This window comes from Barbus barbus, assembly GCF_936440315.1.
Source record: "Barbus barbus genome assembly, chromosome: 38".
Classification (NCBI taxonomy): Eukaryota; Metazoa; Chordata; class Actinopteri; order Cypriniformes; family Cyprinidae; genus Barbus; species Barbus barbus.
The window spans coordinates 2,838,334-2,851,386 of NC_136716.1; the positions used below are offsets into that span (position 1 = coordinate 2,838,334).

Genomic DNA, 13,053 nt, shown 5'->3' on the forward strand with positions numbered 1-13,053 from the left:
GTTATATAAAAAACCATCTTTTAGAAAGAGAGATGTTTTTTGCAGTGCTTGACTCACTTGTTGAGCATGCTCTGGTTGAGGGTCTGGTAGCTGAAGCTCTGCTGCTGATGTGGATGTGAATGTGAGGAGTTGTGCTGGTGTTTCTGCTGGCTGAGGATCTGCAGCTGCAGGAAGAGCTGCTGCTGCTGCAGGAGACGCGCATACGCCGAGTCCATCTGCGGCGGAGGAGATTTCTCTGCCTTCTGGTCCGGCGGGATGTACTGGTGGTACTTCAGCTTCTTTACTTTAGGCTTGATGTCTTTGGGTTTCTTGTGGCGGTTCTTCTCAGACATTTTGGACTGCAGAGGAATTGAAAAACGTCATGAAATGAGATGATATTAGATTTATGAGAGTGCTTTAGAGGTTTGCATTACAATAACTTATTATCAACCGTTTTGTGTTTAGTGATTTGAAATAGACGAGATGTTTAGTCATACCTTGACTATTGCAGGAACAGGAATAGGTGGAGTTTCCTGGCTGTTTGTCATGTTCATGTCATGTCCCTGGTTTTGAGGGCTGCTGTCTTTTCTCTGAGACCCCTGCATAACAATCAAATTAAAATACTGTCATTAAACCATTAATAATAACCGAGTATCATGGCCTGTAAAGACTGACGTATAAAATCAAATTCAGAAAATTAGCAGTTTATTGAACCCTTGGACAAATTGATTATGTTTTATGTTTTGTATAAAATTCGATCCATCAGGCTTTTACAGCTCATATAGTCTGATATAGTAAGAATATGGAGGAAAAACAGCTCAATTTTATTTAGAGACTCAAACTGAGCAAAAAATATGCAATTGGTACAGATGCTGATATTTATTTGATGAAATTCTGATGCTTGTAATGTCATCTTTGTGACAGTATAGCAGGTACTTATATAAAATTATATAAATATCAGTCGTCACTCAATCTCTCCAATAATATATCTTAGAAAGATGAGATTTAAATGAACAAAACATATAATGCAATGCAATCCAATGATGATTGTGAGATGAACAAATAAGCGTTCCTCAAAAGATGTGAGGTTTTGGAAGCTTGGGAAGATCATTGAAAGTAAAACTTCTGGAAACAAACGTTCCTCAAAAGATCCTGATCATCAGATTTGAGACTGATTTTTCCATATATTTTCCGATATTGATGGACAATCAAGTAAAACTGAGCTGTTTCAGTCCACTAAGTGTTCATGTGGAAATATTACTAAAGTTATTTTTACATTTACTTTTTTTTTTTTTTTTATTAGTAAAGATTTGACAAGGTGGATGTTTGTCTGAAGGTGGATGTTTGTACTTGATAAAATTTGACTTGATAAAAAAAAACAAAAAAAAACCTATCACTCGGATGACACAAGGTGACTATTATTAAACATGTACATGATTTACAATTTTCGTAAGCCACAAAACTTAAATAAATATTCCTAAATTGTACACGCTTCTGCTCCACGTGATCTGAGCGATAGGTCATGAGGATTTGATGCCAGGTCTCCTGACAGCTTCAGCCGATGGTTTATTACTCCAGCTGCCAGAGAACGGGCAATCATTCTGAAGTCTGGAGCAATGCTGGAACAGCAGAGAGTACAATACACTTCTGAGTGTGTAAGAAACACGCTGACATGCTGATCTGGGCTCAGAGTCAAAGAGCTGTCAGAAAATAATGGCTCCTTCAGAGCCTGAGCAGAACACTGCAGTTTATCGGATCACCACAGGGGGCAGAACACTAAAACACACCACTAGCATCACATATATCACATATAGACTCACTACCATCTGTCAGGAGTGCATTCAGTCTCCAGCTCATTTATTTAAATTTTATTTAATTTATTAGACTTAAAATATATACTATCATTTAAAAAATTTGGAATAATTAATTTGTTCAACAGTTTTGAAAAAAGTCTCTTCAGCTCACCAAGGCTGAATTTATTTGATTAGAAATACAGTAAAAACAGTGAGACATTATTACAATTTCAAATTACTGTTTTTTTATGTGAATATATTTATAATGTATTAAAATACAATTTCTTTAAAAAATATATTATTTATTATTATTTTTTTATTTTTTGCAATTGTGATATTACCATTCAAAAGTTTGGGGTTAGGCTGGCATAAATTAATGCTCAAAAAGGATGCATTAAATTGTCCAAAACTGACAGCAAAGACATTTATAATGTTCCAACAGATTTCTATTTCAAATACAGCTTTGAACACAGGAATAAATTACATTTTCCTACATATTCACATAGAAAACAGTTATTTAAAATTGTAATAATATTTAACATTTTTTAAATAACTGTATTTTTGATCAAATAAATGCATCTTTGGTGAGCAGAAGAAATTTCTTTCAAAAACATTCAAAAATCTTAATTATTCCAAACTTTTGACTAATAGTGTATTTATATTTATTACCAGTTTATGTTAATTTTTTTAAATTATATTATTAGTTTTAAGTTTTTTTGTATTTATGGGCAAAGAAAAGCAATAAAAAAACATGTTATGTGTTTATATATATTCCTTCATAGATTCCAGTTGTTTGCGATGTCCTGATTGTGTCTGCTGTGATTTGGACGGTGACTCACATGCTCGGTGTTGGTGAGTGCCGGTGACCTCGAGCTGCTGCTCTTGTTCTCTGTAAGTGCTTCAGCCGAACACTGCGACTCCTCACTGTGCGGCTGTTCTGGAGACAGACTCTCACTGCTGCTGTCCTCCTCAAACCCGTACGAGTCCTCCTGCTGCGGGAACTTCCCATGGTTCACTGCAGAGATACAAGAGGCGGGATAGAGACTCAAACTCAGTCAGATAAACTCAGTGAGAAGATCAGTCCAACAGCGAAACAAAGAAAAGATAAGAAAAACAAATGTACAGAGAGCAGCGAATATGAACGAGACTAATTAACATCTCAACGCCAGCAGTGTTTGACAGAATTACAGCCTCTGAACTCTGTGTCTGTGTAAATATTTGACTGAAAGTCTGTTTGTGTCTGATGAGTGTGTGTGTGTTAAGCGCGTGCCAGAACATTGATGCGTGTGCCAGTGCTGAACGTGCCTCACCGTTTGTCATGTGCAGGGGGTCGAACACTTGTGATGCAGTGACAGGAGCCTAATAGAGTACAAGTCACACAAGGGGTCACGAAAGGTCAGTGTGTGTGTGTGTGTGTGTGTGTACGATATCTGACCATGTGAGCTGGCAGCAGCAGTGCAGGGACTGGATTAAATCAGCACAAGCACTCTTAGGCACACAAGCACACACACACACACACACACACACACATTTGTTTTTGTGAAAAGTGGGGACATCCCATAGGCGTAATGGTTTTTATACTGTATATTCTATACTGGTATTATTATCTTATTATAACATAAAGAATCCCAGGTATTCTCTCTCTATCTCAATTCAAATAGCTTTATTGGCATGACAAAAATACATTTTGTATTGCCAAAGCATTGAGACAACAAAGAACATTGTTCTCTCTCTCTCTCTCTCTCTCTCTCTCTCGTGTGAGTTATTTCCTTCTCATGTTGATGTTGGATGGTTGTGGTGTTATGATGAGGTCCAGTGAGCTCCTTACTGTCCACTTACTCTATCTTAGATCATCTGAGACAGTGTTTGTAAAGAAAATGCCCAGTCTGTGCAATGCCATTCTGCCATTTCTCTCTTTGCTTAAAGTTGCTTACAATTTCTGATGCTGTACCTCCTTTTCTCTAAACTCTATAAAACATGCACGCAAGATGCAAAACATTACACATCTCTTGCAAGCAAAACTACTTAAAAACTAGTTTAATTCTTACCGTGGTGAACAGTAAGTATTTTTACTTCGTTACTGTACTTAAGTACAGTTCTCAAGTATCTGTACTTTACTGGAGTATTTTTATTTTGGGAAACTTCTACTTCACTACATTCCAAATCATAATCATGTACTTTTTATTCCAAAGCATGTCGTTCCTCGTGATTTTGAACTGGAGAAATCGGCACGCACTACGAGAAGCGATAGTGATGTACGATTTGTGAAGGAGCTGATTCTTTTCAAAGAGCCTGTTAAATTGGTTCGCAAATCAATAATGATTCATTCTCGAATTGGATTGAGCGAATTGCAGCTGTTTTCGAGTCAACAAATCACTGATTCATATGATCCGGTCAGAGCGAGTCTCCAATTAACAAATCACTGAATTCACAGGTCTGACTCGAAATGTGCCAAGAATGGGAAATCCTTGGAGCTTGAGTGCATGCCCAACTGAATAGTGAAAAAATGACTAATGTCGAATTTTAGCATTTATTACTTTTTATGAAAATCATATTTGGGTCATGAGAGTCCATTGTTTGTGAATGAAAGCTGCTGTAAAAGGGCCCACTGTTTAAGCCCACTGTATGAAATGCTTAAACATAGACATGTGCATATGTGTGTATTATCACCTGAACAGGGTTGATGTTCAATGGCCTTAATGCTAAAATAATGCAAATCAATGCCCATGCTACCCTGCTGCCATAGCACTTTCAAATGATGTAAAAGTGTTTTTCTAAAATGCTAACACATTTTGCCAAATGTGACCTTTTTGTAGCTATATTTATATTTGCTAACACACTTTCCCCCCTCATTTCTACATATACTATATGGTATATGTTGTTATTTTCACTTGTTTGCACACTTGAATTATCAGTAGTGATCAGTGTATGATATGTATTTTTTAGCAGGAGGATAGAGTATATAAAATTGCAAAATAAATATTAATCAATCAATACTTTTTACTTTTAATACTTAAATACAAGAGTTACACAAGAGCTGTTTGTTTTGATTTGAGCCTCAACTACAACTTTAAGTGAGTAAGCAAAGCAATTTTAAAAAACTCTAATGGAAAGAGCAACACAGCACACTGCAGAGAAGCGTTTGTTCAACATATACCATATGTTTGAATTTGACACGACAGAAGTCTAGCAGGCCTAATGATGAGCTGAGCATTCTGGGAAGGGCTTCTCAGACGGTCACGTCTGCTCAAACACCTTTGTAGGTGGTTCGACGGAGCCGCATAAATCATGTCAAGTCAAAACAGAGAATGAGGGGACATTCATTTGATCTCCAGCGAACAGGGTGGATCTAAATACAGCTGCTGTTTGTCTCAATAAAACACGCTGCTCCTCCTGCAGAGGTAATATAAACCACCGTCCCCAGCCTCACGCGGCTTACACAACACATTCAGCCGCAGCCTGAGGGGAAACATGGACATGTTTACTTTCAGCATGTCCGAAAACACTGGACCTGAGCGCACAACATACTGCGGTCGGACGACATAGTAAACACAGTGCGAGTTAATGCCTGTGAGCGAGAGCCCACGGCCTCCTAAATCAAGCTGTGTTTGTTGAGCCGAAGGTTGGGAGGATTGTGAGGAATCTCGCTCAACATCACTAGCGAGGAATTCGCTCATGCAAAAAGATGCAACATAAAGCCATGATATGAATTCAGGAGTTAGTGATGCAAGAAAAACACACAACATGGTTTTTGCATTCAAATATCTAAAATAATTCAGTTTAGATAGTAAGTTTATTTTAGGTATTAAGATATCTATAGTTTTAGATATTAAATTCATTATTTAAGAATGAAGCTTATTTCCAAACCCACTTAATTTGGACTTAATTAAGACTTCATACCTTATTCTGCTTTACAAGAACTGTATATGTAACTTGATTTAAAGGCATATTTCACCCAAAAATGGTGAAATGATTTTGTCATTATTTACTCTCCCTCATGTTGTTCCAAATATGTATGAGTTTCTTTCTTCTGCTGAACACAAAAGAAGATATTTTGAAGAATATGGGTATAACCAAACAGTTGACGGTAGCCATTGACCTTCAACATTTTTTTTTTTTCTATTCAATGGAAGTCAATGGCTACCGTCAACTGTTTGGGTCCATATTTTTTTTCATACTACGGAAGTTAATAACTGTCTGGTTCCATTTTGTATTTTATTTTTATTTTTGTTTCCATACTTTGGAAGTTAAAAACTGATTGGTTCAAAAATGTTTCTATACTATGGAAGTCAATGGCTACCATCGACTGTTTGATTCCATATAATTTCTTTTTTTTTTTCTTCCATACTATGGAAGTCAATGGCTACTGTCAACTGTTTGGTTTCATATTTTTTTTCCATATTTTACCCCCCAAACTACAGAGGTCAATGGTTACCATCAACAGTTTTATTACCCACATTCTTCAAAATATCATCTTTTGTGTTCAACTGAAAAAAATAAATTCATAAAGGAACATACACACAAAATTCTGTCGCGTAAATAATGAGAGAATTTTCATTTTTGTGTGAACTCTCCCTTTAAGAATGCTTAGATGTTTGTACTTGAAAACAAGACACAAATATTGGAGGAAGAACTTCATTTTTTGCAGTGGTTAGTGAAGACCATTTCATGAAAAAAATGAGCTGTGCTTTGCTCCGATACCTTTCATAGCGGCTTCTTTAACAGTGGAATCGACAGGAATGATGTTCTTCTCCACCAGCTCCAGAGGGCCAGGTCTGAGAGCGATTCTCTCATTCAGGTTGTCGGCCAGTCTGGCTCGCTTTAGTTTGGTCTGTGAGTCTTGTGCGGGACCTTCGGCAGCGGGTTCTGCAGTAAACACACTATTAATCCAGCACAGCAGCTCTTCAGTCAAACACACACATGATGCAGTACGGAGAATAAGCAGCTATCATGTCACAAGCCGCTCAGACCGAAGCGTTGAGCGCTGCAGTGTAAACAGTTGTCGACGGGTGCAGCTGACAACATGATACACTCACAGCATGCAATCAAGTCAATGTTATAATGTTATCTGAATCATTCTGTATGCATTTACACTGTAAAAGTGATTTGTCAAAGTTGCAAATAAAACAAAGATTATTGGAGCATGTTTTACAGAAAAGTACTATTTAATTCAGTGTGTTACTTGCTATTTCTCTGTAATTATTTGTGAAATTTACAAGCAATTTATGAGTGAAACCTGTTTCAGTGCTCTGATTTTGGTTTTATTTTTTAAAGCTCTTACCTTGTAGAATACGCATGTTGACAAGCTCTGATTTCTCTGGTCGACTTCTGATTTTGTGTTTTAAATAATCTCCAGTCTGCAACGTCAAATATTAAAAAACATTAAATATAATGAGTTGGATTTTTACACACTTTCACTATAATTCTGTAGATTTGACCTGAATCAAATTAGTTTCATAGCTGATGAACATCATTTACACTAACCCTCTGTGTGTGTGTGTGTGTGTGTGTGTGTGTGTGTGTGTGTGTGTGTGTTTGTGTGTGTGTGTGTGTGCCAAAACCTTTACCAAGTTTCATATATTCATTCAGATAAATAAAAAAAGAAAAACATCACCAGAGATTGTTTCATCATGGTAACTGTTATTTTGCTGTTTATTAGCTGCATGCTTTGACATAATCTGTATTTAATTGATTTGAGCAAGACAAGTAATTATGAGACAATTAACTAGTACTGTAATGATCCTATTTTAAATAATCTCTCAGTAAAAATGATTTCTGGTGTGGCAGAATGATTTCTTGTTGATGGTGTCCCTTACGAAAAAGTTTATTCAAGTGTGCTATTAGTATACTTTTAGTTCACTTTTTATATACTTCTCAGAAATATATTAAAATAACATTTAAGTATACTTGACCTATATTTAGAAAAAGTCTAAATATATTTGAGTTATACTTGTGCTCCGAGAATCCGTGATTTTATTGTTCTATGGTAGGGGGCTCTAGTACACATCTTCTGTACAACATTTCCAAAAAACACAAGTGAAGAAGAAAAAGAAACAACAGATACTTCCACATGTAATCTAACACGACCATCAGACATAACACAGCATCAAACTGTGTAACTTTATGGAATAAAATGTCGAGCAATGAAGAGGTAATAATGACTGTCAAGCTTTGGGGTGTTGATCGACTCCATCTACATTTTGATTATCATTCTGAATCCAATTCATAGTCTTTTTTCAGCTTTTTGTACTACTAGTACACTGATATTTGTATACTTACTACACTGTAAAAAAAAATCCGTAAAATTTACGGAAAAAAACTGGCAGCTGTGGTTACCAGAATTCTACCGTAAAAAATACGGTAGCAACGTTTTAGGTTTTACGGTTTTAACTTAAATTTACAGTTAAATACCGTAATTTCTTTAACTGATATAATCTTAATATACCAACCTATTAAACTACCGAAATCTGTTTTTTTCCTTTGAAATACACTGATAACCACCAAATGCAGGTGATGATGACAAAGTCACATGATGAGCCAAAGCCCATCACAAGCAACTTTTAAACAATAGAATATACAGAAGGTGCACAGTGTCATTCACACAAGCTTTAAACACCATCATGGTGAGACTCATTAAACTGAAATATGCTATAAACAGTCATTTAACAACATTAGATGTAACATACAACCCTAATAAACATAACCGATAAGAAAAAACTAAGAAGAAACAGTTATTTCAAAGAAAAAAACGTCAAATTCAAACAGAATTTGAAATGGAATGCAGGGAATTCTGGGAACGTCAGTTTACGGTTTTTCCCTGTAAATTTTACAGGAACTTTCCGTTAACCATGTAACAGGTTTTTACCATAGCATTTTCACAGTTTTTTACCGTTAAAATCACGATAATTTTTTACAGTGTACATAAGGTTTATTTAAAAATATACTTGATGTATACTACTTTTTGGTAAGGGGTGTGCTGCGTGACTTTAGTTGTGAAGGATTCTTTGCTATATCGTTGTTTGGTTCTTCTAACCTTGGATCGCTCAAGACTTTTCCTCTGTTCGTGGAACGCAGCCGGATTCTTCAAGGCTGGAAAAACAAATGAGAAACTGAGTAAATCTGACTGTTTATCTGTGAACACACTGTCAATGAATCTTACATAAATCATCTCTGCCAGCGTCTGATCTGGCCCGTGTTTCTCTGCTAAAGCTGAATTATAGTCCTGAATCAAACGTCTGACTGATACAGACACACTCGTTTCTACTTTTGTTTTAGTGCTGCTTTCTAAACATCGCTACTAAAGTTGTTTTCTGAGTGAAACTAAATCACAAACATTTCATTTGAAGTCCAAAATATCACCAACAGACAACTACCCACAAGTATAAGTTTTGGCACAGATGAACATCAATCATGTTTTCCTCAAAAATTAAAAAAATGTATGATTATTTAGTTGTTGATCAGCACAGCTATTGGGTAATCAGAGGTCTGTCATTGATATTCAACACATGGCTGACTTATCGTTATCTTATAAAAACACATTTATAGTGTTTTCTACAGAAATTCTGCTCAGGTGTGTCTCACTGCAGCCTTTCATTGCATACTAGAATCTACAACCCAAATTCCGGAAATGTTGGGACGTTTTTTAAATTTGAATAAAATAAAAACTAAAAGACTTTCAAATCACGAGCCAATATTTTATTCAAAATAGAGCATAGATAACATAATAAATGTTTCAACTGAGACATTTTATAATTTTATGCACAAAATGAGCTCATTACAAATTTGATGCCTGCTACAGGTCTCAAAATAGTTGGGACGGGGCTGGGGGAATGTTGGTGTAGCATCTCCTCTTCTTTTTAAAACAGTTTGAAGATGTCTGGGCATCGAGGCTATGAGTTTCTGGAGTGTTGGTGTTGGGATTTGGTCCCATTCCTATGGGACCAAATTATTTTTTGTTTAATGATGCGCCAATGTTCTCTATAGGTGAAAGATCTGGACTGCAGGCAGGCTAATTCAGCACCTGGACTCTTCTACTATGAAGCCATGCTGTTGTAATAGTTGCAGTATGTTGTTTTGCATTGTCCTGCTGAAATACACGTCTTTATACGTTTATATACTTTTCAGCATTCATAGTGCCTTCCAAAATATGCAAGCTGCCCATACCGTATGCACTTATGCACCCCCATACCATCAGAGATGCTGTCTTTTGAATTGGACGCTGGTAACATGCTGGATGGTCTCCCTTTTCTTTAGCCCGGAGGACACGGCGTCCGTGATTTCCAACAAGAATGTCAAATTTGGACTCGTCTGACCATATAACTTTTTTCCACTTTGAAACAATCCATTTTAAATGAGCCTTGGCCCACTGGATACAATGGCGCTTCTGGACCATGTTCACATATGGATTCCTTTTTGTATGATACAGCTTTTGTTGGCAGGGCTGCAAATGGCAGGGCGGACTGTGTTTACCGACAGTGGTTTCTGGAAGTATTCCTGGGCCCATTTAGTAATGTCAATGACAGAATCATGCTGCTGAGTGATGCAGTGTCATCTGAGGGCCCAAAGACCACGGGCATCCAACAAAGGTCTTCGGCCTTGTCCCTTATGCACAGAGATTTCTTCAGTTTCTCTGAAACTTTTGATGATGTTGTACACTGTAGATGATGAGATTTGCAAAGCCTTTGCAATTTGACATTGAGGAATGTTGTTTTTAAAGTATTCCACAAGTTTTACGCACTCTTTCACAGACTGGAGAGCCTCTGCCCATCTTTGCTTCTGAGAGACTCTGCCTCTATAAGACATCCCTTTTATGTTACAGACCTGATATCAATTAACTTAATTAGTTGCTAGATGTTCTCCCAGCTGAATCTTCTCAAAATGTCTTGCTTTTTCAGCCCTTTGTTACCCCCGTGCCAACTTTTTTGAGACCTATAGCAGGCATCAAATTTTAATTCTGTTTAAACATTTGTTATGTTTTCTATGTTCTATTGTGAATAAAATATCGGCTCATGTGATTTGAAAGTCTTTAGTTTTCATTTTATTCAAATTAAAAAAACGTCCCAACATTTCCGGAATTCGGGTTGTAAATCACATGGAACAGGAACAAAGAAACTAAGACAAACTAAACATTACAACATTAACCGATTACAAATGATTCAGACAACACAAGAACATCTCAAACATTTCAAAATAAAAGCACACAAAAAGGTATACAGGACATATTTCTCACAAAATTGAATTTTTACAAAACATTTTGCAATCCATCAAACTTTCTGCATGCTATTCATCACATTTATTATTATATTTTAATTCAATATAATTAAATTAATTAAAGCTGCAGTCCGTAAGTTTTGCCTCCTTGACGCCATCTCTGTTTGAAACCTGCAATTGCCGTTACTTGCGGAATTATTTTTATTATGTGGGTTGTGCTCCGGCTCGGCTCCAGCGCGGATGAATCTAATGAGTATGTGTGACTGTCAGTCACTGCACCGGTGTGGATACTATACTTAGGTTCGCAGATTCTTGCTTACATCTTGGAATATATGACCCAAATAATAATTTTCCCCAATGTATTGCCATCTGAACAAGTAAGTAACAAATCTGCAACGTTTGTTCTGACCAACTGAGGGAAAAAAAGCATTAAAATAAATCAAGCAACAAATGGTGATTAAATCTAACGATCGATTAGCTCATATCACATCAAACCGTGCAAATTATTATTTTTGTTATACTTTGTTCTCAAATTGTTAATGTTAACAACATCAGCATTGCCTACTTGTATGTATGTGTATTAGCGTGTAGATTTCAATTTCTTTTTCAATGTCTAACTGTCATACCATTCGACTTTCATATTAAGAAATTCTTTTAACCCAAAAAGCAAATTATTCTTCCTTCGAACTGGTTCTCTTTAAAATACAAATCCTGTGTAATCCCAGGCTATCTGTAAACAGATGCGCATTTAAAACTGGAATAATTTAATTTCAGTCACACGTGTTTCATAAATACATAATCCTTTCTGGATAACAATCCACCATCAACATTTAATTTAATTAATACATTTAATTATTCTAGCTGCTGTGAGAAAAGGCTAACGATCCACTAGCATCCGCACATGCGATAGCCTAGTAGCCGGGACTCAATCTTTATGTTTACAGACGTGACATAGTGACAAAGCAGAATGCTCGAATTTCCCACAAAAACCTACTCGTACCACTCAAATTATAAAACATTATTATAAGCTTAACATTGTGAATCGGGCTAAAGCAAGGCGATAGTTTTGAACACTGGCTGGTTATGCACTTGCTCAAATATTGATTTTGGACAATTTTTAACCCCCAAAAAGTTATGGACTGCAGCTTTAACTAAAGACTTTTGGGAATTTTTTAAAGCATAAATCTAACAAAGTGTGTTTTTATTTATTTTTATTTTATTCAGTTTAAAGGCAGTCAGAAATGAAAAATACCATCCATTCTATTTAAATTGAATCTGAAATATTCTTTAAAAAGTGTGCTTAATAAATTGCGAAATTTTGCAGCTCAAGTAAATGTAACCTAAAGGGATAGTTCACCCAAAAAAGAAAATCTGTCATCATTTACCCTCACAGTTGTTCTAAAAAAATAAAAAAATAAAATTAATAATAATAATTCCATGATTTATTTGTTGAATGCAAACCAAAGCATGTATGCATTGAATAATATTTTACATGCATTACAATATATATTATTTAATGCAAATTTAATTTAAAATGATGTTTTTGTCTTTAAAATGATCCTGGTGGCTTTACTTTCTGTCTCTGTCAGTCTAAAATCTATTACTTTTTGTTTCAATGGTTCTTCAAAAGGTTGCACACACATACAGTCTCATTACATTGCTACAGAAGTCAAAGAAGAAAATGTGAATGTCAGAGGCTCCTCAGACACATGCCTGACCATGTAATAAAGAACAGATGTGCTCAGAGAAATGTACACACACCGCATATGTGCAAAACCACAGCGAATATTGAAATATCACCTCCTCTGAAGAATGAAACCAATTGCATAATTCCAGCCTTTGAAATGTAAGGTGCATTTGGATTTATGAGCGAGCTCTAGCTCTTAGCATTAGATCTGCTTTCTGCTGGATGTACTCCTCATGAGATACTGCCATATGTTAATAAAACAAACACTAGTACAATTGTCATAAATCACACGGAATAAATTATGACATATGCTGGCAATAAAAAGCACAGAAACCAAGCATTTTCTAAACACGTTTTCTATAACTATGCATGCTTTCCCACATG

The 13,053-nt window shown here is 36.0% G+C and overlaps 1 protein-coding gene across 2 annotated transcripts in view; it reads right to left on the minus strand.

Moving 5' to 3' along the window:
• myocd (myocardin) overlaps window positions 1-13,053 on the minus strand; it is a 105,834-nt gene that overhangs the window by 10,025 nt on the left and 82,756 nt on the right. For both annotated transcript variants that reach the window (XM_079397484.1, XM_079397483.1), the window contains 6 exons: window positions 8,806-8,861; window positions 7,054-7,129; window positions 6,474-6,638; window positions 2,612-2,787; window positions 477-578; window positions 58-338 (listed from right to left, as the gene is read on the minus strand). In XM_079397484.1, coding sequence (XP_079253610.1) covers window positions 58-338; window positions 477-578; window positions 2,612-2,787; window positions 6,474-6,638; window positions 7,054-7,129; window positions 8,806-8,861 — 856 coding nt within the window. The remainder of the gene's footprint in view (window positions 1-57; window positions 339-476; window positions 579-2,611; window positions 2,788-6,473; window positions 6,639-7,053; window positions 7,130-8,805; window positions 8,862-13,053) is intronic.